Raw genomic sequence first — 26,886 nt, forward strand, 5'->3', positions numbered from 1 at the left:
CGAGGACTGGCTAGCTCTGGGGTGGGCTCCTGTTCCAGCCAGGAAAACTCCAGGGTCCTCTAAGCCATCTGGGACATTCCCAAAGCCTGATCTCATCTCTACTTCATGGTCAGAAACACTCATAAGTCCCACCCTTGAATGCCAGATCCACCTAGGTATATGCAAGGTCAGGGTACATGTGACTAGATGCCTGGGAGTGTCCATGTCTCACACCTAGGCTCGTCCATAGGCACTACCTGGGGCCCAGGTGGCTGTAACTGTTTCAGCAGCCATCACCTCTGTGACCACAGACACATGATCACACTGTACATGCAAAAGTATGAGACTTGGTACAGAGACAGCCAGGGCTCCTAAAACAAACACACAGTTGCTGTCTCCTTATTTCTCTTTATTTCCTCCAGGGCCCAGGGCAATCTCAGAGTCAGCTTATGGCTCAAGGACTCTCTGGCTGGCCTTTACCACTCAGCCCCAAGGCAGGCATGCTCAGAGCACGGTCTCCACAGAGCTGGGGTCTTCCAGGAATCGGCCGATGTGTTTGGGGTGCTGCAGGCCTGATGTGGAAAATCCCTGGTCTCCAGCCTCCTGCTGGCTGCCCTCCTCCTCTTCCCCTTGGTCTTTGGAGAAATGTAGGAACACCTGACAGGGTGGCCACATGGAGGGAGATGTCAGCCAGGGTCATGAGGTCCTCAGCTCCTCCCTTCACGCCCTATTATGGGTCCCGACATCACCTCCTCCAGAGTGGTCTGGCTAACTGAGAAGTCTTCCACACCGTGGTCCTTGCCATGTGCAGCCAGCTCCCGGAACACTCGTGCTAGGGTGCAGCCACCCCCAGGTGGCAGTTGGAATCGAAGGCGACTGCCATGCATCTCCCGGAGCACAGCACCCGGGAATGTGGCCATGATGAAGGCTATCGTCAGTTCAGGCTGTTCCGGTGGGACCATAAGGGTCAGTGTGTGGCCAGCCCCGAACCTGGAGAGCATAGGACCAGGGATACAGGTCACGACCCTCATTGCTTCTAGAAACCTTGATGTTCCCTACTTCCACTCAACTTGTCCCTAGTCTGTCTTGTACACCTGGACCTAACCCAATTCTCCTCACCCTGCACTGCTTGGGAGCCACGACCATGACTCTCAGAGGTAATGCTTACTCCGAGGACCTGGCAAACCTGTGTCCAAGGACAGACACCATCACTTCACCTGGGCCCCATCCAGAAAACCCTCCTATAAACACATGCACCTTCCCAGGCTCCCCTTATACTGCCTGGCTAAGAGTCACCGCGTGACTCTGCCCCTTGCATCTAGCCCTGCCCTTGGCCATTTCCCCGTGGCAGCCCAGCCCTGCCAACATATGCTCTAACTCCGCCTACATCCCCATGCCACCTTTAATTCTCTATAGTTCCATGCCTACATATGACACATTAATCAGCTGGGCAGTGGTGGCGCATGCCTTTGATCCCAGCACTCAGGAGGCAGTGGGAGACTAATCTGTGAGTTCAAGGCCAGCCCGGTGAGTTCCAGGACAGCTAGGGCTACACAGAGAAACCCTGTCACGAAAACCCAATAAATAAATAAATAAATAAATAAATAAATAAATAAATAAATAAGTTATATATTACTCTATCCGTGTCTCTACCTTATCCATGTTCACATACAATATAACCTTACCACACCCTATAATTCTCCCCAACTATCTGGCTCAGTTCTCTACCCCTTGGCTCTGCCCATGGCATGGCCCTGTCCACATGCTCTAATCCCAACCACCCTCCAGGACCCACACAAGCCAACCACACTCTTTAGGCTCCACCTCCACATACCTGATTAACTTCTAATCCCACCCACAACCTCGGTGCACCAATCAGATCCTGTATCCCTCCGGTCCCCACCTCCCCGACACAGGCCAGGCCAAGGAGCCTGTCTGCCACGCCCCTGCTCACCTGCCTTTGAGGTGCTGAGCACTTCCCAGACATCGGAACCGCCCATTCACCATGATGGCCAGGCGCGTACAGAGCGCTTCGCATTCCTCCATGCTGTGGGTGATGGTGTGAGAACAGCTGGGCTCAGCCTGCCTGCTCAGGGGCCATGCTCTGTCCCACCCCCAGAGCTCTCTAGGAACCTCACCAAGGTCACAATCACCCATCCTGAAAGGTGGCCAGAGTGTGGCATGGGGCTCACCTGTGCGATGTCAGCACCACGGAGCGGCCCTCGCGCACCACGGACAGCAAGCTGTTCCAAAGAAATCTCCGCGCGCTTGGATCCATGCCTGTGGTGGGTTCATCCTGTAAAGGAGGTTCAGACCCTGCACCAGGTGGGACTCCAGTGTCAGCCCCTGACCTGCTCAAAATCTGCCAACGGGGCTCCGCCCCGTGTAAGCCAAAGCACAAATCAATCAGACCCCACCCCATCAGGCCAAAGGCAGATAAAACCGGGTCTTGCACAGGCACCGCCCCTAAGGCCTCCACCAGCTCAGACCCCACCTCACTGAGGTAGGACCCATCCCACAGCCTACTCAGACCCCTCCTGCACTCACCAGAAAGACCACAGCTGGGTCCCCAACCAGAGCCAAGGCTGTCGCCAGCTTCCTCTTGTTGCCTCCGCTGTAGGTACCCGCGGGTCGGTCCGCATAGCTAGAAAGGCCCAGGCGCACCAGGCCGGAGAGCGCTGTCTGCAGAGGTGTGTGTGGGATGTGGGGGTGTGTGTGAGCGTGGGCGGAGCCATACTGAGAGGGGTGCGGCCATACCGAGTGGGGCGAGGCCAAGGCTAGCATAGCAACGGGGCGTGTTCACCTGGGCAACCTGGGCCTTGGGCACCCCGCGCAGGCGCGCAAACAGCTCCAGGTGTTCCCGGCCGGTCAGCAGGTCGAAGATGGCATCAGACTGGGGACAGTAGCCCATGCTGCGGTGTGCAGCAGCTGGCTCCAGGGCTACACTGGGGTTGGGAACAAGAGTCTCAAGCCCTTGCAGGCCACCCATGCAGGATTACATGGGCGTCTGTGGACAGCACACGAGTTCCAGGGCATGTGGACAGAGGGATACAGATACAAGGGACTAGCCTGGTGAAGTACCACGTCCATTCACAGCTGGGAGAAGAACCAGGATTCAGGGTACGTTTGCCCCTACCAGGAGCCCTTACTTGTGTCCTGCCAACACTGCTTCCCCATTGCTGGGCAGTGTGTCCCCTGTCACCATACGGAAGGTGGATGTCTTCCCTGCTCCATTGACGCCCAGCAGCCCGAAACACTGAAAAGGACACACAAACCCTTCACAGCCCCCAGTGGTTCTACACACAAGGTGAGGACAGGTGGGGGTATGGTCTGGGGGAAACAAGTCTCTCACTTAGCAGAAAATGGTTTTGAGCACCCAGGATATGGTCTTTGTTTTAGTTGTTTGTGGTTTTGGAGTCTCACACAACCCAGGCTCCTTTTGAACTCCCTATGTAGCCAGATGACACTTCTGCCTCATAGGCTCACAAATGTTCACAGGTGCATTCTGACCCCCTAGTAGGCAGCCAGGGAACCACAACTAGCAAATGAGTTTGCATGTTGCAAGGGCCTGAAGGTAGCAATGGCTGTGGAAGAAGTTTTAACTGAGAAGTGAGTGGTGCAGCCATGCATAGAGAGAGGACTCAGTGCTGTCCATGCATGAGAAGGGATGACCCCACCAAAGTGGTAATCAACACTGATTACCTTTGGTGATCATAGTTGGTGCCCAAGAAATATAAGCACACAGTAGGTGCCTAATGAGGGCTCATGGCTCAGTTAGGAGCTCAGAGCAGCAGGGTCATAATCAGCAATAGAATGACAGTCTAGGGTGCTCTAGTGAAGTCTGGGTGTGTGGGCTAGCCTCAGCTGGGCAGCTCCGGGTTTTATTTCTAGTGCCACAAAAAAAAAATATGAGTTTAAAGATTAGTTAACAGAAGGTGCTTAACGAAAGGCTATATGGGCACAGCACATGCTCAGTAAAGTGCAGTGGGATCATGGAAGGGGCTTGTTAGAAGTGGGCACACACATAGGAGGTACTCAATAAACGGCAGGGAGCCTGCAACATTGCCTAACTCAGCACTGAGCTCTCAGCCTCAGACTCACCTCCCCAGGGGGGATCCCCAGGCACAGACGATCCACAGCGGGGCTCCTCTGCCCACGGTACACCTGCAGGGGTGGGGCCTTTTGAGAAAGGACAGGTTGGCGGTGCCAGCCCTGCCCTGCATTTGTCCTTACCCTGTGCCTACCTTGGTCAAGTCCCGGAGGACCAGCATGTCCCCCTTGGTGGCCCCCTTGGTCACCCGCTCCCGCTCCCGCGCCACGTCCTCATCCTCCTCTCCCAGGGGTGGCAGCAGTCTTGGTTTGGATCTGAAGATAGACAGGTGAGTGAACCCAGGGGGGATGCTGGCCACTGCCACCTTCACCTGGTCCCCACTGACTGTGGCAGGAGATGATTCCGGTGCTGGAGCAGGAGTGTGATGAGGAGGAACAGGGGCCCCTGGGCCACCATGGCCAGAAGGTTCTTGCCGATGATGTCCCAGTGAAGTGGTGACTGGAATTGCTTGTCTCCTGTGGGGACAGAAAGAACTGGGTCTTGACCCCTGTCCAGATTACCCTAGACTCAAGAAAAGTGACCAAGGCCTGTACTGCTGGGGTCTAACTGACCTAAGCTATAAGGTTTCCCATCTCCTTTTATGTGTGGTCATAGACCTTTCAGGATATGACCCTGTAATTACTTTTCTTTCACCTTTGATTTGACATCATCTTTGTACCACCTAAAATTGTCCAGTTGAAGGCAATGTGTCCCCATCCCTTATAACCAAGTTGGGAGGTGGCATTCTCCATGGTGCTGGGTGCTGTTCACAGTCCCCACCTGATAGACATTCTCACCCAAGCGCTCAAAGGCATCTGCCATGGCCTGGTTCTGCACCATGTCGATAAGCCCTCGGCCCAGACAGAAGTGGGGGAAGATAAGAAACACTTGCTTCAGAATCCGGCTTACTTCTTGCAAGTTCTGTTTAGAGGCAGGTAGAGCCTAGCAGGTCAGCAGCTGAGCCCAACAGTGCCTGCTAACTCAGCCCCAGCCCCAGGTTTTGTGACAAGATCCCACCTGATCCGAAAGCAGTTCCAGTACAAAGGTGGCCATGCTGCTATTGATGCCAATGAAGAGGTTGATGCAGGTGAGCACCACATAGGCTGTGCTAGGCACGGAGAAGAAGAAAGAGGCTGGGTACATGAGAGGTGTGATTGACCAGCTGAAAGGGAAGGATGACAGGTGCCATCAGTAACTTTTTACACACTGGGTGGCCTCCAACACAATAGCCCCTCGGATCTGTACTTTGTGCCAGGATGTGTTGAGCTTTTAAAGCCACATTGGTTCAGCTCCCAATTCCATTTCTCTCTTTTTTTCCCCCCTTTTGTGTCACTATGTAGTCAATTCACAGTGATTAACCTGCCTCTGATTCTCAAGTACTGGAATTTAAAGTGTGTACAACCACCTTGGCCTTTTTTAAAGAATTATTTATTTTTGTTTAGGTGTGTGAGTGTTTTGCTGCTTCTATGTACATACATCATGCATGCCTGGTGCCTGCTGAGGTCAGAAGAGGGCACCAGATCCCCTGAAACTGGAATTACAGAAGGTTGTGAGCCATTGTGTGGGTGATGAAAACTGAACTTGGGTCCTCTGAAAGAGTAGCCAGTGTTTTTAACTATGGAGCCATCTCTCCAACCCCTGAATCCCATTATTCTGGAGGTCCTATTGGACCTGAGAATCTTTTTCTCCAGTTACTATGGATCCCCTCCCCCACAGGAGGAGTAGATCCCAAGGGGCATGTGTCTCACCCATAGAGCAGTAGCAAGAGAAGCAGTGCAGGCAGGTTCTGTGGGGACACATAGGCCCTCTGCTGGAAAGCCAGGAAGATGAGCACCACTATGCACACTGCCACCAAGTAGTTACACTGTGTCCGAGATAGGAATTACCTCAGCAGCTTAGAGGGCCAGGGGCTGTGCCTCCCCTCCCCTCTCTTGTGGCCAAGTGCCCACCCACCCCTATCAGGTGGCCTTCACACATACCATGTCCCAGAGAAAATTGCCAAGCCAGTATAGGGTTTGGGGCAGACCGCTGACCAGCTGCAGGTGTTTGGCTCTGGTGACACGTTCTTCAATGAGGACCAGGGTGAAGCTGGCTGGGACAAAGGACATGGCGAAGACCACACATATGGAGACAAGAACATCCACCGAGGAGGCCATCCTGGGGGTGAGAGGTCAGGGGTGGCTCAGAGCTGAATGGGGCATGAGGCTGAGGTCTCTGGGATTGATCTCTGGCAGGAGAGGGCATGGCAATTTGGTAACATAGGCACATGAGGTCTAGGTCTTTGGTAAAAGATAAGATGTAGGGTGCCTGGATATTTCTTACCCTGAAAGTCTCTTTGTGGTTGGTTTTTGGTTTTGTTTGTTTGTTTTGTTGCTTTTGTTTTGTTTTTTTGAGACAGGGTCTTTATACATAGCCTGGAAGTTTCTATATAAGTAGACCAGGCTGGCCTTAAACTCACAGAAATCTGCCTGCCTCTGCCTCCTATGTCCTGGGATTAAAGCCTTGTACCATCACACTGCCTGGCCTTTCTAGCATTGGAAAGAAATTATGTTACCAGCCCAGGGCTCAAGGAAGGCTCTGATTCAGTTCCCACCACCCCTGAACAACAGACCACTGAGAATAAATGGACAGACTCACAGTGCAGCCTCAGACAGCTGCTCCTTGGTCAGGTTCAAAGGATGGTTGAGTGTAGTGATGCTGTGGGCACGGCGGGCTATGCCCTTTGGTAGGAGAGCATGTAGGAGTCCATTGTTGGCTCGGTTCACAAAGGCCACCATGGCATGCCAGCCCTTGTTGTTGAACCAGATCTGAGTGGACAAGGGCCATGAGGTCCAGAGAGGAAGTGGCTTTGGATCTCCCTGACCACCCCACCTGCTGACCCCAGCTCCCACCTTAAGGCTGTTCTGGGCATCAAGGCCAAGGGCCCACTGAGTGAGGTTGTTCAGGATACGATCTAGGGCTTTACCAGGTTGGGGGCTCAGCAGCGCCCGCATCTCTGACACTGTGCGGACCACCTCACGCCCTGAGGGCAAGTCTGGGTCTCGGCCTCCCAGGGAGAAGCCTCCATACCTAGGAAACAATTTGAGGTGGAGACAAGGAGACTGAGGGGCTGGGGGAGTGGGCAGGCCAGCAGAGGGTGTGGGAAAGGGAGAGACAGGGTTTCCCACACCAGATCCTGCCTCACCTGACCTCGTCCACCCACTTCTTAGTCTTCAGGCTGCAGTAGACATACAGGGAACAGAGCAATAGTCACATTGAAAGGGCCAGTACAGGGCATGGGAACCACCCAGCCTCCCCATGCTGGGCACACCCATGGGTGCTTACCCCTGGCGCACCAGACTGGAGTAAGTCTTCACCAGGAAGTCAGACACATTTCTGCCAGTGAGGTTCTGGACCACCTCCCCCAAGCCAGCCACTGCCTGGGGTGGTGGTGGACCCCCAGCACCAGCTGGGCAGTCAGGAAGCAGGCGGCGGGCTCCAGGCTGGCTGCATTGGCAGGCTGGGGATGGAGACTCTGCAGTCCAGTTGCCACTGGCCAGGATGTGGGCCACATCCGCAGGGACTTCGGGCACCGAGAAGTAGCAATCCAATGAGCTTGTGCAGTTGAATCCCCTGTGGAGTCAGGAAGGGTTGTGGGTGCCAGGAAAGGGGATGCTAGCAGACACAGGTGTCACATTCCAGTGAGGTGAAGGAGGCCTGCTCACCAAAGCCAGAGAGGAACAGAGACAAGCAATGATGGAGGGGTAAACTGAGGCCAGAACCCAGATAAGAAAACTGAGGCTGAGCTCAGAGAGAAACCAAGGCAGAGATGAGCCAGGGAAGTGGAGGCAGATCAAGAGAGGAAACTGAGCCAGGCGGTGGTGGCGCACACCTTTGATCCAAGCACTCAGGAGGCAGAGGTGGGCAGATCTCTGTGAGTTTGAGGCCAGCCTGGTCTACAGAGCCAGGACAGGCTCCTAAGTTACACAGAGAAACCTTGTCTCAAAAAATAAGTGAGTGAGAGAGAGAGAGAGAGAGAGAGAGAGAGAGAGAGAGAGAGAGAGAGAGAGAGAGAGAAGAGGTAATGCCTGGGGCAGAGGATAGCCCATGACAGTTGGCTGGGTTATTCTCACCTGGCAGCTATGGCCTGCATGCTGGGGTCTTGGAGCCCGGCTTCCCTCAGCAGAGCCTCCAGCAGCTTCACCCGGTTGGAGTCCCCAGGGGCATCTTCACTGTGGGATGACAGGTCAGCACTGTGACTGTGGCCATCCTGTCACCAGCCCACAGTCAACTGCCCCCCCCCCCCGTGCTCAGCACCCACCTGAAGAAGGAGACCTGGGGGCCGTACATGGCGGGGCTGAGCCGCAGGGGTGGGTATTGGCCAAATGGTGGGACAATGAGGCTGAAGAGCAGGGCCAGGCCCACAAAGAGAGCAGGCAGCACAATCTGGGAGACAATGTGGTCAGCACCCACCTCCACACATCCTACCCTGCTCCCTCTCCCATGTTTCCCCACACCCGTCACAAATAGCAGGAATGGGTTTGTCATGAAATGAAGTCCCAGCGTGGACAACCAGCATGGACACCATCCCCCCCCCCCCCAGAGGCACGTGTCCTCTGTAGTGCCAGGCCTTGTCACCTGTGCAAACAGGCCCCGGTGGCTGCGATGGGCAAGCAGAAAACGCTTGTGGAGCAGAGCACGGAGCTGTTGGCAGGTCAGTGTCCAGCCCTGCACTGGAGCAGCGTTGGGTGTGAAACCCTGCAAGGCCTGGGAATCCAGCATCAACCTAGCTGTGGGGGATGAGAGGGCGAGCTTCAGCACCTGGGGGGCGGGTGATGGCAGCAGGGGAGGAGTGTGAACAGGCAAGACACTCACCCAGCTCCCCGTTCTCCAGGGCCGACACCTCTGGCCCTGTGTGGGGCTGCAGAGCAGCTGTGCGAGGAGGGTGCAGGTACTGTCTAGGGTCACCATCTATGGAGACAATGGGGTTCAGGGCTTGGTTCCTGGGAAGATGAAGCCACAGCCAAAAGCAAGAAAGGGCCAGAATTCAGAGGAAGGACTTAATGCCAGTGCCAGGGAGGAACTTGGGTTCCGCCTTGAGGGTAGACCCAGCTAAGGATGAGTAATGGGTCTCAGGGCTAGTTTAACTGTGAACCAGGGATGGATCGAAGGGTCACAGAGTGATGGCATACCTTCTCTGTGTACATCCTCCACCACCTTTAGGAAGATCTGAGGAGACAGAGCAAGAGACTCATAAGAGGGACCCCCCCCATATGCCATTAGTCCCCCCAGACCTCAAGGGATCTCCACGCTGTCCACCTTCCTTAAGAGCCATCTTTCCTGCCTGGAGTTCCCCCATGCCATCCACAAGCAGACTCTTATTTATCCTTCAAAATCCCACTAGGTCCCACACCTCCTCCAGGTTGGTGTCTGAGATCCCATAGCCAGTGAGCCCCAGGGCCTCCAGTTGCTGATCCAGCTCTTGGAAGACCATGGCAAAGCTGCCATCCAGGGCACCCGTGTAGGGCAATGCCAGCAACAGCTCATGGGGCAGGTCCTCCACCAGCTCAGCCTCAGGAACATGACGCTTCACTAGATCTAGTATCTGGGGTGTACTTGGGGTGACAGGGGCTGCATCAGGAGCTGGGGCCTGGCTGTTCCTCTCCGAGGCTCCTTGGGTGAGGGTTGTCCCTGTGGGCACAGATCAGGGTTAAGGACTTTTGGGCCAGGGGTATGGAAGGACAGGCTTCCAGTCTGGGGTTGTGTTGCTATGAGTTAAGTGGCTGCTGAACCCCACTGTTCCCTTAGGGGTCCTCTGGCCAGTCTGACCTGCCATGTTGCCCTTGGTGTCTGGCTTCTGCTCCTGTCTGGGTTCGCTGTTGATTCCCTTCACAGAGAAAGACAATGGTCCATTTCTGAAGGACAGAGCTGGGGTCAGGGCTCACGGGCTAATTCTAGCCCTCACCTGTGAGTCCTGGGTGTTGAGGGGCTGAGGACTCTTCACCAGCGTCAGGTAGTAACCACAGCCCAAGTGTCGACGCAAGAAAAGCGGAGACCCACAGCAGCACAAAGTGCCACTTGCCACCATGACCACTCGATCTCCCAGGAGCTCTGCCTCGTCCAGGTGGTGAGTAGAGAGGATCAGTGTACGATCTGGACATGGAGACCCAACCCATGTAAACCACCAGGTCTCTACCCAGGCAGCAGACTCCTGTGCATCCCTCAAAAGCCCACCCCAGTGTTTCTTTTCTTTTCTTTTTGTTTTTGTTTTTCAAGACAGGGTTTCTCTGTATTCTTTTGGATCCTGGAACTCGCTCTGTCCACCTGCCTCTGCCTCCTCCGAAGTGCTGGGATTAAAGGCATATGCCACCAATGATTCCATAGAAGACTTTTTTTTTGGCCTCTCAAGCAGAACCCAGGGAAACCTCAGGCTATTCTATCCCATCTTCCAGCTCTTACCTTCTCTATACTTAAGTAGCAATTCCCAAATGCCCCGGCGGGAAGCAGGATCCACACCAGCAGTGGGCTCATCCAGGATAACTACACGAGAGCCGCCCACAAAGGCAATGGCCACAGACAGTTTTCGCTGCATCCCACCTGGGTGGAGAGAGTGACAATCCTGATGTGACCCACCCAGCTATTTGCAGGGCAATCCCCACCTGAGTGTACTTTAGAGCCTTGGTCAAGCCCCATCGTCCTACACAACCCACTAGACTGGCTCACCAGACAGGTGACGTGTCTGAGTGTCCCGCTTGGGGATGAGTCCCACATCCCGTATGAGACGTTCCTGTTCGGCGCCTATGGCAGCTGCACTTACGCCTTTCAAACGGCCATAGAACCACACATGCTCTTCTACTGTCAGCCTGTGAACAGGGGTGATGAACACTGACTTCCTCAGTGTGTGTGTTTCAAGTGATGCCAAGCCCCTCCCACCGCCCCTGTCCAGGCCCAGCATGACTCACATGTCAAACAGCACATTGTACTGTGGGCAGATGCCCAGGTGGGGCCGGATGGCTGCCATGTTGGTTTGCACATCATGGCCCAGGATGGAGGCTGAGCCACCACTGGGTGGGAAAAGGCCACTCAAGATGGACCTGTGGGTGCAGGGATTTCAGAGAGAAGCTGTCCTTTGCGGATAGAAGGGCCACCTACACTTACAGGTGCCTGCTGTGTGCTCCTTTTCCAGGGGAGGGAAATGGAGTCAGAAGAGCTCATATCTCTGTTACTGTGTCCAAACCAAACCCAGTTCCTGCTTCTACTGCACACCTGGGAATCCTCCAACCCCAATAAACCCTCCAACCTCACTGAACAAGCGGGGAAACTGAGGGAAGAGGGCACAGTGGCTGGCAGCTCACAGTGTAGTTGTCTTGCCAGCCCCGTTGTGACCCAAAAAGGCAGTAATGTGGTTTTGGTAGAAGTCAAGGCTGAGTCCTCGTAGGGCTGGCTGTGGACAGCCATGAAAATGCTTCTTGAGGCCACGGATGGAGACGCCAGGAATGAGGCCAGGCGGTGGATCTTCCACCAGAACTGTGGAGGAATGACACAGCCAGCTGTGGACCTGGGGGTCCCTCAGAGCTGTGTATGGAATTAGGGTCATACAAGAGTTAAGGGAGATGGGCATGGTTGGGGTGGGCCAGCTCAGATACTTAAACTGAGGAAGGATACTCAATGAGTTTAAGGTCAGCCTGGGCAACTTTGTGAGACTCTATCTCAAAATACAAAGTAATAGGGTTGGGTGTGTGGCTCAGTATAGAGTCTTTGTCTAGAATCCCTCCAGGAAGGAACTAGGGGCATGGCAGCAGAGAGGGGCTGAGATATCATTCAGTGGTAAGGTATCATGCACAAGGCTCTGGGGAGATCTCTCTCTAAGGGATGTAGCCAGGGCTTGGGGATCTGAGGTGTCCAGGAGATTGACTTACAGGACCTGTTTCTCTAGGGGAGACATGGGAGTCAAAACAAGCACAAGGTTACTAATAGTCATGGGGCCTCACCCTTTGGATCCTGTGGGGCAGGGGCCAAGTTAGAACCCTGGGGTCCAGGCCCACACCAGTAGCTCCTCCGAAAGGGGAAATTCCATGGTTCAGGCATCCCATACTGGCCTGGTGGAAAGTGACACGCAGTTACACTTGTCATATCCATGAGATGTGACAACTTCTAGGTCACACACTTGGAGTCAGGGCAAGTGAACAGGAAGCCTCTCCTGTGACCTTGCCTCAAACCCTGTCCTTCAGAGGCAGCTCTGGCTAGGAAATGTACCTCCAGTAAGCCAATATCCTGGAGACATGCCCTAAAATATGGTGTCTTGTTACCAGGACATTGACTGTGGGCTACAGCAAGAAGCTCCACCCATCCTGGGCCTTATTCTAACCAAGGCTGTTCCAAACACCAAACAGCAGGAGGCAAACTCCATGCACTTCAAGGCAAGCCTCTAGGAGCCCAAAATCCAAGTGACGAACCTAAAGCATCTCTCCTGCTGCCAGGCGCACTTCAGCTAGGCCTTCTGTGAGCAGACATGTTCCCACCTGGAGCCCCTTCCCCTATGACCCACCTGGGCATATGGCCTCTAGGTACCAAAGGGCAAGGCCGTAGATGGCGGCGTCCAGCAACAGGAAGGCAGACACCTGTGCCAGGCTGAAGACGTCTTCCGCGGGGGCCCTGCCCAAATTGTGCCACTGAGCCCCGTCCCCCTGCTCCTCCAAGAGCGCCAGGCTTTCACATCCAAAGCCGAAGGCCACAGGGGACAGCAGGCTCTGGGGAGAGAAGGGGTGGGTCAGGAAGCTGGCTACACTTTGGGGGTATCTATCCCCTCACAGGTCAGAACATCCCTCACCGCAGCTACCCGGCCACCCATGGGCAGGCGTTCACGCCAGGCGACACATAGCACGTAGGGCAGGTAGAGGGAGAAGTAGATGAGGCCCCCACAGGCAGCTGCCAGGTTGGCCCTGGAGAAGAAGGCACTGAGCAGAAAACTCTGAGCCACAGTAGCCACCGCAAAGGCCGCCAAGAAGAAGAAGAGGACAGTCGGGTGGCTGTAAGGAAGGATGTCCCCTAGCTGGGAAAAAAAAAAAAAAAAAAAAAAAAAAAAACACAAAACTTTCAGGATCCCATTCGGAGATGGGCGCTAGGGATGCACGACCCAGCTCCACACCCCAGCTTCACTCCACCAGGGTGGGGGGCATCGAGGATCCCTGACCTTGAGCACTAACACCAGCATCGCAGCGCTGACCAGGAAAGGTCCCAGGCAGCTGAGGAACCAACCAAGCCAGAGCACCGCTCGGCTCAGCCCCATTGCACGCATGGTCTCTCTTAGCCGTGTCTCTTTCTCGCGCACCACAGCCTTCACGGTGAGCGCCACAGAATAGATCCAGGCCAGAGTCAGAAACAGTGGCAGAGACCGGCTCAGCACACGCAGGAACCTAGAAAGATAGGATAGTAGGGTGCAGCTGGAGGTCCCCTGCACAGGGCGCACATGTATGCACACGTGGCACAGACGTTACCCTGGGGTCTCCAGACTCAGCAGCATCCTGATGTAGCCAGCTCCTAGCACAGGCCACTTAAGCCCCCTAGCGGTTCCATGCAGGGTCCGTCCAAACCACAAAGCCCAGACAGGTTGCAGGGTTGCTCTTACACATCATCCACATAGCAGGGATGGGGCATCTGCTGCAGATAGAGGCCAGTGTGGGAGTCCCCTCCACTCAACACACGCACAGCTGCCTGCTCCAGCAGGTCCTGCAGGTACACGAAGCCACCCCACACATATCGAAGGTCCATGAGAGGATCTGCAGATGGCCCTGGGTCCCAAAACCTGGGAGATGCCAGATTCAGCAGGTAAGCACCCCACTGCTCCACAGCACTTGGTTACCCCCCACAACACACACAGGCACGCGCATGCACGCGTGCACACACACACACACACACACCTACCTTATCCCAGACTCTTGGACACACCCACACCTAGGTCCATCTATCACCTCCAACAGGCATAGCTTTGGCCCTCCCACCACACCCTAGCCCCCCCCAAGAAGCTTTCCCCCCTCACTTGTCCCTGATCTTATTGGTCCTTGTGACATCATCAATATCCATTCGGATCTTGAATCGCAGGTGGCCAGGACCCAGGGCTGGAGATGACAGCTCAGATGTGTCCAGAGGATCCTCAGGGCTCAGGAAGACAATGCCTGCCCAGAGGCGGCGCTCATCCAGCAGCTCCAGGGCACGGGACACAAGAGCTGCCTCTGAGGGCACAGCTTCCAGCTTGTCAAGGGACACACACTGTGGGGGAGGACATGAATTCCAGACTCTGGAGTGTGACTGAACCTTCCAGTCCCCATCCCCTTCCTTCAGGGTCTCTTGTAGCCCTAGGTGACTACATATACAGCGAGTAGTCTCTCTCTTCAGACATAAATGAAGCCCAGATGTCTCTTTACTTTATCCTCCAGGACAGGATCTGCCACTGGTTTCTTTCAGGTCCCAAATCCACCATCTATGACAACCCCTCACCTCCATGATTTGGCCCAGGATTCCTGCCAGGCGCCCTATATCTGCATGGGCATCCCGCCAGCTGTAGCCACCCCTACTAGGGTCCAGAAAATTTCTGACAGCCTCCAACTGCTGCTGGCCTCTGGGTGTCTGCTGCCTCTGCCCAAAGGCCTCCACTTCCAGCAGTCTCTGGGGAAGGGGAAAATGACAGGTGAGGAGGGGTCTCTGTCCACCCCTCCCCATCTGCAGACCCAGAAGTGGCCAACTCCAGCCCAGCCCACCTGAAGCATGGCCATGTTTGAACTGTCATTCATGAAGTCGAAGATCTGGGGTCCATGCACCTCCCAGACCTCTTGTAGGTCCTTCAACAGAGCCAGCTCCTCAAAGGTCCGGTTCACCTGCAAGTGGGCAGCTAAGATCAGCTGAGGCTGCCTTCCCACACACCTGTTCTGACCTGTGCCATGCCCCCCATCTCTTTTCTCGTCATCATCATCATCAAGTCTCACTAGGTAACCCTGGCTGACCTGGAACTCACAGAGTTCTGCCTGCCTCTGCCTCCCAAGTGCTGGGATTAAAGGCCTGTGCTACCATCTGGCTTATTTTTCTTACTTTTGAGACTATAGCTTAGGGTGGAACTCCAGATTCTCCTGTCTCAGCTTCCTTCTGAGTTTTAGGGTTATAAACCTATGTGGTCAGGCTCTAAAAAAAAGAGCCACCGCTTTAAATTGCTTTTTCTAATCTTTAAAAATTAATTAGTTAATTAATTTGTATTTTGAGTTCTAGGGACAGAGCCCAGAGCCCTGTGCGTACCAAGTGACTCCCTCACCACTGAGCCCTGTCCCAGTGCTCCTAATTGAAGAACTCTAGGCAGGAGTTCTATCCCAACCATGCCCATCATTGGGGGATTCTGGGAAGGAAATTTACCCTTGACCATTTCCTCAAGCCCTCACTGGGGATTCTAGTCGGGACTCCACCTCTGACCACGCCCCATCCCCTCACTGGGGATTCTAGTCGGGACTCCACCCATGACCACGCCCCATCCCTTCATCTGATGCTTATTCACTGATACTGTGTAGACCACGTTGTCCCACCACTGGTTTCTGTGTCTTACCTGGGCCATGAGCTTCCTGGTGAAGTTCGTGTCAGGGGCAAAGAGAATTTTCCCAAGAATCAATGGCTTGAGGCGCCTCCAGAGCAGTCGAGACACAGGGTGGTCATTCAGTGCCCCCACGAACTCAGAGCAGGCAGGGCCTGGTATGGGGGGGGGTGACATGAAGCCCCATTGCATCCTTCCACCCTCCACAGCCCCACGTGGAACCCAACTCAGCCATAGTGACTCACTGAGGCTGCCGTCAGGCAGGGCAGGGGCCAGCTCTGGACCCATGAACTCATTGAGCTGGCTGGCATCATACCAGTTGAGGGAGAGGCCCCCTGGGCTGCTGGGCCCCTTGGTACTGCAGAGGGCCTCTGAAATCAGCTCCAGCGAACCAGCAGACCCTTGGGGCCTGTGCAGCAAAGCTTGGAGTTCCAGCAGGCTAGGCAGTGTCAGGAGCTGGAGAAAGGTCACCCGGGTTAGGGGTTGGGAGGATGGGGGGTGCTGGACACCTCCTGCATCCCTTTTTGTTTATTTTATTTTATTGAAATACAGTCTCATGTAGCTGGCTGGCCCTACTTGCTATGTAGCCTCTACCTCCTGAGTGCTGGAATGACCGGAGCATTAGTGGTAGAATCTATGATTTCATGATTGCTGGGCAAACTACCAACAACAGAGCTACATTGCCAGCCCTTCTGTTTTTGTTTTTGTTTTGTTTGATTGAGATATTGTCTCAAGCTCACAGTCCTTGCCCTACCCCCCATCCCCCCACCCCCCTCCCCAGCCTTTGGCACGGGTGTGAAGATGACAACAATACACCACCATGCATAGCTTTTATCAACTTGGAGTCTGAAGCAGGGCAGGGGCCCAGCCAGGCTCACCTTTAGGTCCCCTCCCCTTCCCAGTTGGCTTCCTGCTTCCTGACTGGCTGGGGTGGAGACTCACCTCCTGGGTAAGACCTCCAGTGGCATTCAAGAACTTCCTCATGGGATCCTGGACTTGACCCAGCATAGGCTCCAGGGATGCCTGTGAACAAGACAGCAAGGGTAGCCCAGACCTGGGTGGTCTGCACAATGTTCCTCAGGCCAAGGATGACCTCAGACTCCTCAGTGCTGCATTGCCAGAGGAACTGGGATGAGGCTCATGGCTTCAGTGCTGGGCAGGCGAGTCACCCACTGAGTCCCAGCTTCAGCCCCAATCACCCCCTTTTACAAATGAGGTATGGGAAGTCTGAAAGGGCCAAGGGCTCATTGCAGGCCACACACAGGAATCCCTCACCATGCCAGCCCCTTCTCACCCCTTGCAGGATCTTTTTGAGCTCAGTGGTCATTGATGCTTGCTTGTTCTGTAGGTCACTGTCTTGTGGCCAGACTGAAGGGAGGGGATGTCAATGTTATGCAAAGCTCAGCTTGAGGTGCTCCCTTCCCACCCCCTACCCCACTCACAGCCCCCAAGCTGAGGGCTCCCTCTTCCATCTTCCCTACCTCCACCTCCCATGGCTCTGAGCAAGGGCATCAGTTTCCCCAGGGCAGCAAGCATCTCCCTGGTGCTGCGGCCCCCCAGCACTGTGCGAGCATCCGCAAGGACCCTCGAGATCCTGGGGGCAGAGAGGGGATGGGAGACTGGGACTCAAAAATCAGGAACTCTACTGGAGGGCCAGCCCACATCCACAGGGCTTACTCACAGGGAATCCTTAAAGTTGCTCAGGACTCCAGGCTTCTCCCCAGGCGTTGGCTGCTGGAAACAGGAGTTGTTTACATTGCAGATAAGGCCCTGTAGCCAGGGCACCGTGCCTGCAGATGGTAGCGGCTTGTTTGGAAAGTGGCCTGAAGGAAGAGGTACCTGTTCAGAGTTGCCTTCACTTCTGTTAAAAGATGGGACCTCCTGCCACACCCAGTTCCAGCACAGCACCAGGCACAGCAGGAGAGGCTTGTCCCCCTCTCACCACACACAGTGGGTCTTTTTTTTTCGGGGAGGGGATGGCATTCTCAACAGGGTTTCTCTGTGTAGCCTTGACTGTCCCGGGACTTGCTCTGTAGACCAGGCTGGCCTCGAACTTACACAGATCCACATGCCTGTGCCTCCCAAGTGCGGGATTACCACCACCGCCCGGCTCACCGCCCTGCTGCCACCACCGGTCAGCTCACACAAAGGGTCTTACATTCGTGGTGCTCCATTGGGGGGTGGGAGTGGCGGACGGCCACCAAGATGAAGAAGAGGAAAAGGGGCCATAGTAACTCCACTAGAAGCTGGATCTGGGGGAAGAATGTGTAGGAGACTTTGGGGGACCTGATGGACACCTACCATCGCCCCCGCACCTGCATACCCGGGGCTTTACCGGTTGTCTTTTTCGATACGTATAATTTTTCCACAGTAGGAGCTTCAATTGTGTGCAGAAGGCCATGATGACTCTGGACAGGAAACAGCAGAGAGGATAGTAGAAAGAATAGGCTGAGAGTGAGCTGTATGGCCTTACTATCTCTGATCTTCATCCTTCCAGCCACCGATCATCCACCCAGTGCACCCAGCTGCAGGAATCTTCAGTAAAGGAAGCCCCGCAAACATCAAGGGGTGACCAATGGGAGCCCGGCCCGCAGCCGTCTTCGTGGCTGATTGGCTGGAAGGGCTTTCGCTCTCGGTAGGCTTGAAGGCTGAGGTCTGGAAGACCCCGTTCGCATTTCTAGAGGGTGGAGCTTGGATTTAGGGCCTTGGGCTCCGGGCTCCACCCTCAGCATCATCCGGGACCCAGGACTCGTTCCCATGGCCCCTGGCGACGCACGGTGAGACCCGCAAGTCTCTCCCTCCAGTGTGGACCCCATCTCGTGTCCAGCTGGCCTTCCATGTTACAGAGATGAAAACTGAGGCTCAAGAAAGGGCAGAGTCACGCTCCCAAGGAAATGGGAGATGAGCAAGCCCGCCCCCAGGTGTCAAAAAGAAGGGCCAGAGTACCGCCGGCCCGGGTCGGAGCGGGGGTCGGGGACGGGCTCCTTGAGCCAGCCATTCCTGATTGTTTCTTTTTATCCATCCTTCTCTAGAACTGTCTGCCTGTGGCCTACTTCATGATACAGACAGGGAAACTGAGGCTGACAGAGAAGGAAGTGACCAAAGTTTAACCATCTACATGGGAATTGGCGGTGTCCATCTGGGGACATTTATCTTCTATAGTGGGATTTGGGAATCTGAGGGGACCGGTCTCATCTGGAAAGTGGGGCGCTGCAGGTGCAGGTTGGCCAAGGTCCCTCTAGGTGAATAGATGCCCGCTGTGAGAAACAGTGATCAGTTTTTCCCACACTCGCGGGAAGGGTAAGGAAGGGCGAGGAAGATTAAGGGGCTGGCCCGGAACCCCTAATTATCGGAACGGGGCTCTGTTCACCCTCACCCCACAGCACCTTGTTCACCACACTCCACCTTCCACCCTCTCGGCGTCCTCCTCACCATTCCGAGGCCCCCAAACTCCATTCACCTTCGCTCCGCCCGGCAGCGGCGGGGGAGCGCGGCCCCTTTAAGAGGAGACCCCCCTCAACTGCGGACGACGCCCTTCGCAACCCGGAGCCCCGGGCTGCACCAGACCCCGCCCCCTAGCGCTACTATTGGACAGTGCACCTGCCACTCACACGTCTTCGCCATCGGAGGAGGCGGGACCACAACCTGGGCGCGCCGAGCCGGGTTTCTTAAAGGGAGCGCATGCTTCTAGCTGCATCAAGTTGGTTTCTCAGGGACGCGATCACGTGGAGGACAGTGGGGTCCCCCCCTTGGGTTCACACCTCAAAAAGGCGGCTGCCTCCTCAAGAGACTCTTCTGTCTCCTCTCCCCAAGGACTTTCTTAAATATTTATTTTGGGAATGGCTCACACCTTGTTTGGCCTCAACACTTAAAGACCCTTTAACCCCTGTGCTGGGGTTAAAGGCCTGCCACCAAGAGTAACCTTTACTTTTGTTTATTGGGGTAGGAAGCATTTGTGCATGGCACATCTGTGAAGGTCAAAGGACAACTCATTGAGTCTGTTCTTGCCTTCCATCTTGTGGGGCCCAGGTGTGGACCCAACCCAGGTCGGAAGTGTTGACCGCAAGCGCCTTTACACCTTGATGGATCTCACCAGCCAGACTTCTAATAGGAAGCCTCCATGAGCTCATTCACAAAATGGAGGCCCAGCCAAGTCCATTCATTTACTCATTCATTAATTCTAACAACACCTCCCGGCCCTTTATTAGTCTAGCCGGTTTCAGAATCAGGTGTCAGTGCAATATTCTATGATTAGAATCAATAGTGCCTGGAATTCGAGCAAAATCCCTGGGGGTGTTTCCCACTGTGAAAAAAAATCTAGTCTATTTCACTAAACTGTATTGAGCATGGAGGGAGTGATGTGTGGATCTACAGTTCTCTGGGAAGGGTGAGAGCTGGAAAGGGGACTTTAGAGTTGGGTTTTTGAGGATGTAAAGGAGTTCAAAGAAAGCTGGTGAGGGAAACAGCCTGTTGTTCTCCACCTTAGTCCTGGCTTCATTTGTTCAGCTGGCTCTCAGTTTCCCCACCTCCCACCTGATTTTTGTGCATGGCTTGCCCCTGTTGTAAACAGTTCCCCTCTGTCACCACCAACTTCAGAAATGCTCTTTACTCTTAGAGACAGAGGCTTTATTAGTTCTGGTCCACACAGGTATTCACATTATCTGGCAGTGCAGGGCGCCTGTGGGTCATGTGCCACGCTTCTGCAGGAGGAGGGCTCAGCTAATCAGACCTGCTCAGGAGGAGGATCAAGATGGAAACCCAGAGGAAAGGGAGGGCAGCAGGTGTGGGTAACACCTCCCTCAGTCCCAGGCCTGTTTCCCTGCTGGGCAAGGGAGGGTGAGGTCTGAGGGTCTTGGGAAATCAAATGCACCCCCCCATACTGTTTTCTGTCATCAAAAATGCCTGCAATTTCCATGGGTTCACAAACCACAAACTGAAGAGATGAAGAAACGGAAAACCCTTTGGGGCCAGCTTCTCCCACAGCCTGCTAGGAAATCCACGGCCTGACTACCCCACCAAGGGCCCCCATGTTCCCTGCCTGTGGGTCAGTCCTGGGAAGGAAGCAAGGCATGATGGTAGAAGAAGGAGCGTAGCTAGCAAAGGCCTGTCCTCCCAGCCCTCAGGAAGCTGTGAGTTTCAGGCCAGAGAGGGCTACAAAGTGAGGCCCAATTTCAAGAAACAAAACAACACAATGAGAACACAGAAGAAAAAATAAAACCCCAAACCCACACAGGGATGCTGATGTGGGGAGCCAGCACCCTTGGATACTCAGTAGCCCGCCTCCTACTGGCAGTAGGTCAGGTACTCAGGGCCCTCGCCATGACCATCACCCTCGACCAGTACCCCATCGGCTGGTGGGCCCTGTGGGCAATACTTGGGGTCATATATCTGCCGCCCCAGCCCAAAGACCTGGCCACTCTGGTTGGCACCCTGTGTGTAGCCCATCTGCAGGGACATGGAAGAGTTGTCGCACTTGTCGGTACCCAGCTTGGTGTCGTAGATATGCCTTCGGGTTCCTGGAGCTGTCATGCCCACCTGGAGATGGGAGAGAGGGGCTCAGAAGGGGGACCCTCTACTTTCCTCAATATATACCCCTTGCAATTCCCTACAGGATTTCTGAAGCTTAGCTAACCGCCCCCCCCCCTTTTTTTTTTTGGAGAAAGGGTCTCTTGTAGCGCAGGATGTCCTCAAACTCACTATTAGCTGGGGATAACTCTGAACTCTGGATGACAGGTGAGCATGACCATGTCCAGTTTATGCCATGCCAGGGACAGAAGCCAGAGTCTCATAGGCCATGCCAGGAGAACTCTGTATACACTCAGCCTCGCCTGGCTCCTGACACCCTGACACTCAGGAGGCTGAGGTAGGAGGATTGATTGCTGAGCCCTCAAGACTATGGGCTACATAGTAAGGCCCTGTCTCAAACCCAGCCCTCTGCACAAAAATAAAATACAACTCTTTAACCACTTGTAAGCACCAATGTCCCACTTTCTTCTAGGAAGGGTCTCCACCTGAAATGAGACTTCCCCAAACCTCAGGGACACTGGCATTCAACTTAACAAAAAAGGTAAGACTATCAGATGGGGGGTGGACATTTGGGGGAAATTGAGCACAGAGTAGGGTTGTCATGTCTGAAAGCACACACTGAGGAAGACAGAGTTGAGACAGAATCCCTGAGGCTGGGTGGGGGGGGTCACAGCCTGGGCTCCTGGGGCAGGACCCACCTGGCTGGCACACTTGTTGGTGCCCATCTGGAGGCTAATGGTGCAGTGGTCCATGGGAGGCAGGATGTGATTCTTGGGATCGTAGAGATGTCGTCTGGTACCGTAAGCCGTCATGCCAGACTGGCTGGCACATTTATTGGTGCCCATCTGCAGGGAACACATGGGGCATTAGGGAGCCAGGCTCTAACACAGGGTTCTCAACTTTCCTAATGCTGGGACACTTCAATACATTTCCTCATGTTGTGATACCCACCCCCCATTACTTCAGAATTGCAGTTTCTCCACTGTTATGAATTGTAATGAAAATTTCTAATATACAGAATGTCAGATATGAGACCCCTGTGAAAGGATTGTTCAGGCCCAAAGGGGTCTCAGTCCACAGGTTGAGAACCTTTGTCCTAGATCCTCCCTGCAATTCAGGGTATCAAGGCTATTCAGGGTATTATAGCACCTACCTGCAGGCCAATGACACACTGGCCGGCCTTCATGGTGGCATCATCAAAGTTCCTTTCTTGTTTCTCTGAGTATTTGACCCCAATGTCCACACCACTCTGCAGCCCCTTGGTCTTGGCCTGGGTGGGGGTGAGGGGAGCCAGAGACCCCTCAATCCAGGTTCAAACTGCAAGCAGCAGTCAATGGATACAATACCCAAGAAATATATCCAGCACAATCTCCACAGGTCGGGTCCCACCCTTCTGACCAGAGCCATCACTCCAACCCCACATAAAGGGACTTCTGATGTCCTCCCCATTCCTTACACACCCCATGTCTCTTTATATGCCTCAACCTTGCTGTTCCCTCAGCCTTAAACACTGTTCTAACCACCCCTCACAATTGCTTGTTGAAAGGTGGTAGATTTTAGACAACAAATTCTTTCCCCTCCCAGACAGAGTGACTCTTAAGGGAGTGGCCTGTGTTTGGTTCACCTGCACATTGTCACCAGCCTCTCTGCTGTGTAATGATGGGCTGCCCACAAACCATCTCTGGACCTTACCTTTCCTGCCAGAGCAAGCAGAGAGACTTGCACCTGTGTCATATTCCCACTCTCAAATAGGTCGTTGGCCTCAAACAGGTCCACAGGGTTCATGCCATAGCTGACCATGGCCTTGATGAAGTTGGAGAGGTTTTCTAGCTGGGAGGAGGCAGGGGAAGGGTGGTGAGCAGAGACCCCGGTAGACACATGGGCTGGGCAGGCCATTCCTGCTGTCTGCTTGCCAGCCCCTCACCTGGTGCCAGTTCTGCATAGAGCGGTTGATCTTGGGGACTGAGCCCGGCTGCAGCTTGTTCATGAGTCTAGGAAGAAACGATGCATGACTCTCCATTGCTGTCCTGACCTCAGCAAGCTCATGCCTTGCGGGGCAACCTGAACATCTCTATCCAGCTTCAGTTTCCCTTCAGTCACCAAGCAAACAAAGATGCTGACTATGGGTGCTAGGAATGTTATCTTGAACCATGGGGTCTTGGGGGAAGCTAAGAATTTTGATTATAAAGTTTTTTCACATGCAGAACTGTAGAATATCCAAGCAACAGATGCACAGCACACAAGATGGAGAAACGTCCAGAAGTACTAGCCACTGAAGCCTAGGGTTGGACTGTTCACAACCTGGGCATGTAGAGGAATGCAATAGGACAAGGAAACACCAGACAGGGACAGAAAAATGGGACTAGAGATGAGCAATACCGCAGGAAAGGCAACAAGGGGCCAGACAGAGGACTCAGAAGTTAGGGTGCTTGTTGCTATTCCAGGCCCTGGGTTCAGTTCTCAGCACCCCTGTCAAGAGACTCATAGCCAGCTCCAGGGACTCAGAATGCCCTCTTCTGGCCTCTGAGGGAAGTGCACTCCACTCATGTGCGCATACTCAGGCACACAGGCACAACCCTAAATAAAATAAAGACAACAAATAAGCAAACAGAATTAAAAGTAAAAGAGAGACTGTGCAATAAGACAAGAAAAAGAAGAAACTAGACATGCACAGCAAGCAGAGCATGCAGCACAGCACACTCAGGCTGCGCTCTATGTGCAGTGAACACTCACGTGCATAGGATGACACCATCTTTCAGACCCTTCTGGAAGTCAGGGCCAATGGACAGGCCTGTGAGCCCCTCAATCCAGCTGCGGAGTTCGGCTTCCTTCTGGGGGTCATACTTGGACAGGAGCTGAGGAGCAAAGGCCATACAACTGTTCTGGGGAGTGGACATGCCTTGCAAAGCTTTCAGATGGATAAGGCCAAAGATGGCAGGAAGGGACAGAGGGTGTCGTGTAGCCCAGGCTGCTCTTGAGTCTGCAGCTGAAGATAACCCTGAACCAGTTTGCCTGCCACCACCACCTCAGAGCTGGGATGACACCTCTGTGTGACCATGAAGTGTTGGAATGGTGGAGCCATGTGGGTGTTGTTAAATCAGCATTCAGCCAACTGAGCGACACACCTAGCAAGATCCCTGCCTCTGGCTTTATCCATTCTAGGCACTTCCTATCTGCTGGGGACTTTGGCGTCCGACTTCAATCTGTCCTCACTAAGGACAGTGTCTGGAAGGTCCTCCACTGATATGGTAATGTTCATCAGAGACCAGTTCTTTTCCATGGCTGAGCAATATTTCAGTTGGTAGGCTTTCCTAGGAGGACTGTCTCCACCCTCAGATTCCTCAGACACGCCTATTTCCCACAGGCTCACACCCACCCACCCACCCCTGTAGCAGTGTCTCCGGCCTGGACAGGCAGGGATCACATAGGGAGCCTGGCTGCCCTCCTCTCTCACAGGAGGAATAGGTTCTTCCTCTCTGTCCTCTCACAGGGAGCTAGAACGATCCTGGAAAGCAGCCCTTGTGGGCCCAGCTCCCGCCATGTGGAGGACCACAGCGGGTTCTTGGCTCCCCAGGCCTCAGTTCCCTGTTTGGTTTTTTGTTTTGTTTTGTTTTTTGAGACAGTAGCCCTGACTGTCCTGGAACTCACTCTGTAGACCAGGGTGGCCTTGAACTCAGAGATCTGCCTCCTCTTCCTCCTGAGAGTGCTGGAATTAAAGGAATTCATAGCCACCACCCAAACAGTTTTCCCATTTTTACCTGGACAGATTGCTGGCCAGAGCCCCCTTCCCCTCCCTGTCTTTTTAAACCCATTTAAGTGGGATTAAATGCTCCAAGGGGACACAAAGGCTGTGGGCAGTGGGGGCAGCTGTTCCCTCGCCCAGGAGCCGCCCAGTCACCAGGAATGAGGAGGGGCTGGCCTGGAATGCCAGGCGTGCCCGGTCCAGCTGGGCCACGTCCCTAAAGGCTCTGAGGGCCAAGGAGGGGGCAGAGCCCCAGTCCCAACCACTGCAGCCACCTCCTTCCTGGGCTGCCCTTCAGCGCATTCCAGCCCGCTGGCCACAAACTACCAGGAATGCGGTGGCCTCCCGGGTCCAAATCAGCACCAGCTGTTCCCCAGGACCCTCAACCCGACTGAACAAAGCCCCACCGGATACAGGCTGGCCAGGGGGTAAACTGAGGCACATGGGTCAGGCACAGTGATCTCTGGGGCTCCCCTCCCAGTGGAAGATGAGACCCTTCCTGAGCCCCTGCAGGCTAGCCCAGGCCATTCCTTGTCCCAGTTCCACAGTCAGGCAGAATCTCTGACCTCAGCCCCTAAGCGGCAGTTACTGATCTGTTCCCTGCCCCACCCAACTCCTAACTGCTCCATCCTTGGGGCTTGCCTCAATCCCTGTCTCACTTCCGCTGTTCCAGAGAAGCGTCCGGCAACCCCCGCAGGAATTGGGCAGGGCCCTGGGACCCTCATGCTGGGCGTCTCTGGGAAGCTAGAGCAACTTCCCTGAGCCCGGGGTTGTGAACTGAGATGGCAGTTTGTCCCTAGCAGGCTGAGGATAAGATAGCAAGGCAAGTGGCATCTAAATGCCCATCGAGGCAGGTATGCCTCTCGAGTCACCCTGGCAGGTGCCGCCGGTCGCAGGTGCGCTGGGCTGCTAGCTTCAGTATGCCCAGACAGGTGGCCCGGCTTTGCTGACTATGAAATGTGGCATTCCCAGGTGCCAGGCAGGTGTGTGTGGTGACCGGTCTACCCGGAAGGTTTCAGAATGTCAGGCGCCAGCTCCCCTGAGTCTTGGATCAGCGTTCCTCCCATCATCAGCTCAGGACACCACTCTGGGTGTCCGTCCCTCAAACACCGGTGACATCGATGTCCCACATCGAGGTTCCCCCAGTGAGCCCTCTCCCAAGTATGTGTACCGGGAGCCCCAGGAGGGGAGCCACACCCTGTTAAGAAGGCCCGGGTCCCGCCCCCTTCCCGTCCCCAACTTAAGTGGCTGGGGGTGGGGGGGGAGAAGGGAAGTGTCGGTAGGTACTGAACACCGGGTCGCAGGGGTGTTGGAGACCACCGAGTTCGTACGTCCCAGATCCCCGCCCGCACGCCCTCCCAGGGTCTTGCTTACATCCTTCAAGAAGCTCGGGGCTCAGGAAGCCCCCCGGGGGGGTTGGGGTGCAGGATGTCCAGGGGCGGGGCTGCAGGAGACACTCCAGGTTCAGAGAAGTGGGGTCCCCTTCTCCTAGACCCCACAGCCCCCTGGGTTTACCAGAGCGCCCCCAGCCCTCCAGTGTCAGGGCAAAGCCACGCTGCTCGCGCGCGTCCGTGCGTTCGAGGCTGCGCCTCGTGCCCACTCACCCGGTTCCTGACCTCGGCCGAGAGCCCGTAGGATGGGCCCTTATTGAACTGCGTGGAGCTCATGGCGGGGACCGAGGGACCCGGCGCGGGACAGGCGGACCGAGGGACCGGCTGCGGGCGGACGGCCCGGGACAGGGCTGAGCGCCGCCCCCGCCGCCCATTGGCTGGCGGAGCAAATGTCCTTATAAGGTGTGGAAGCGCCGAATTCTTGTGGCCGCCACTTCCTGAGCCCCCCTCGGCCGCCTGGGAACCCCCGCCCGACAGAGCCACCCAGCATCCCAGCCGATCGGGAGCGGCCCCCACCGTTCCCTTTGGAGTTACGGGAAACTGAGGCAGCGAGGGGTATGGGCTTCCTACCTAGTCCAGGTGTCATTTTACCTCTCTACCCTGCACC

At 54.9% G+C, this 26,886-nt stretch overlaps 2 protein-coding genes across 2 annotated transcripts; both read right to left on the reverse strand.

Moving 5' to 3' along the window:
• Positions 1-371: 371 nt before the first annotated feature.
• On the reverse strand, positions 372-18,082 carry Abca7 (ATP binding cassette subfamily A member 7). The gene is made up of 46 exons (XM_051177432.1): positions 17,956-18,082; positions 17,779-17,872; positions 17,302-17,443; positions 17,102-17,214; positions 16,915-16,988; positions 16,563-16,643; positions 15,866-16,076; positions 15,636-15,775; positions 14,806-14,922; positions 14,546-14,713; positions 14,088-14,317; positions 13,677-13,853; positions 13,242-13,464; positions 12,879-13,100; positions 12,597-12,798; positions 12,040-12,147; positions 11,404-11,575; positions 11,011-11,142; positions 10,772-10,911; positions 10,508-10,645; positions 10,014-10,201; positions 9,878-9,935; positions 9,462-9,739; positions 9,241-9,277; positions 8,924-9,019; positions 8,687-8,838; positions 8,370-8,494; positions 8,182-8,280; positions 7,394-7,681; positions 7,254-7,286; positions 6,961-7,138; positions 6,707-6,876; positions 6,049-6,226; positions 5,818-5,933; positions 5,087-5,231; positions 4,867-4,990; positions 4,416-4,545; positions 4,224-4,344; positions 4,081-4,143; positions 3,129-3,235; positions 2,783-2,924; positions 2,527-2,661; positions 2,172-2,275; positions 1,934-2,026; positions 729-969; positions 372-636 (listed from the first exon to the last, which is right to left on the reverse strand). Exons 1-46 carry the CDS (start codon positions 18,019-18,021, stop codon positions 484-486), a joined length of 6,504 nt encoding a protein of 2,167 aa, XP_051033389.1. The 5' UTR covers positions 18,022-18,082; the 3' UTR covers positions 372-483.
• A 2,151-nt stretch (positions 18,083-20,233) lies between these two features.
• On the reverse strand, positions 20,234-26,660 carry Cnn2 (calponin 2). Its single transcript, XM_051177433.1, has 7 exons — positions 26,493-26,660; positions 23,880-24,001; positions 23,071-23,137; positions 22,839-22,976; positions 22,300-22,416; positions 21,845-21,991; positions 20,234-21,155 (listed from the first exon to the last, which is right to left on the reverse strand). The coding sequence occupies exons 1-7, from the start codon at positions 26,553-26,555 to the stop codon at positions 20,904-20,906; spliced, it is 906 nt and encodes a 301-aa protein (XP_051033390.1). The 5' UTR covers positions 26,556-26,660; the 3' UTR covers positions 20,234-20,903.
• Between the last annotated feature and the right edge of the window lie 226 nt (positions 26,661-26,886).

The sequence above is a fragment of the Phodopus roborovskii genome, unplaced genomic scaffold (assembly GCF_943737965.1).
Source record: "Phodopus roborovskii unplaced genomic scaffold, PHOROB, whole genome shotgun sequence".
Classification (NCBI taxonomy): Eukaryota; Metazoa; Chordata; class Mammalia; order Rodentia; family Cricetidae; genus Phodopus; species Phodopus roborovskii.

Bases quoted from the DNA above. Each gene is read 5' to 3' on its own strand.
- Abca7 (XM_051177432.1), bottom strand. From the start codon at position 18,021: ATGGCCTTCTGCACACAATTGAAGCTCCTACTGTGGAAAAATTATACG. The intron at 11,143-11,403 runs GTGAGCTGCCAG...CTGCACCCACAG, and splicing joins GCTGGCAAGACAACTACACT to GTCCATCTTGAGTGGCCTTT. The intron at 10,202-10,507 runs GTAAGAGCTGGA...CTCCATGTCCAG, and splicing joins GCTACTTAAGTATAGAGAAG to ATCGTACACTGATCCTCTCT.
- Cnn2 (XM_051177433.1), bottom strand. From the start codon at position 26,555: ATGAGCTCCACGCAGTTCAATAAGGGCCCATCCTACGGGCTCTCGGCC. The intron at 22,977-23,070 runs GTGAGGGGCTGG...GCCTCCTCCCAG, and splicing joins CTATGCAGAACTGGCACCAG to CTAGAAAACCTCTCCAACTT. The intron at 21,156-21,844 runs GTGGGTCCTGCC...TCCCATCTCCAG, and splicing joins CCAACAAGTGTGCCAGCCAG to GTGGGCATGACAGCTCCAGG.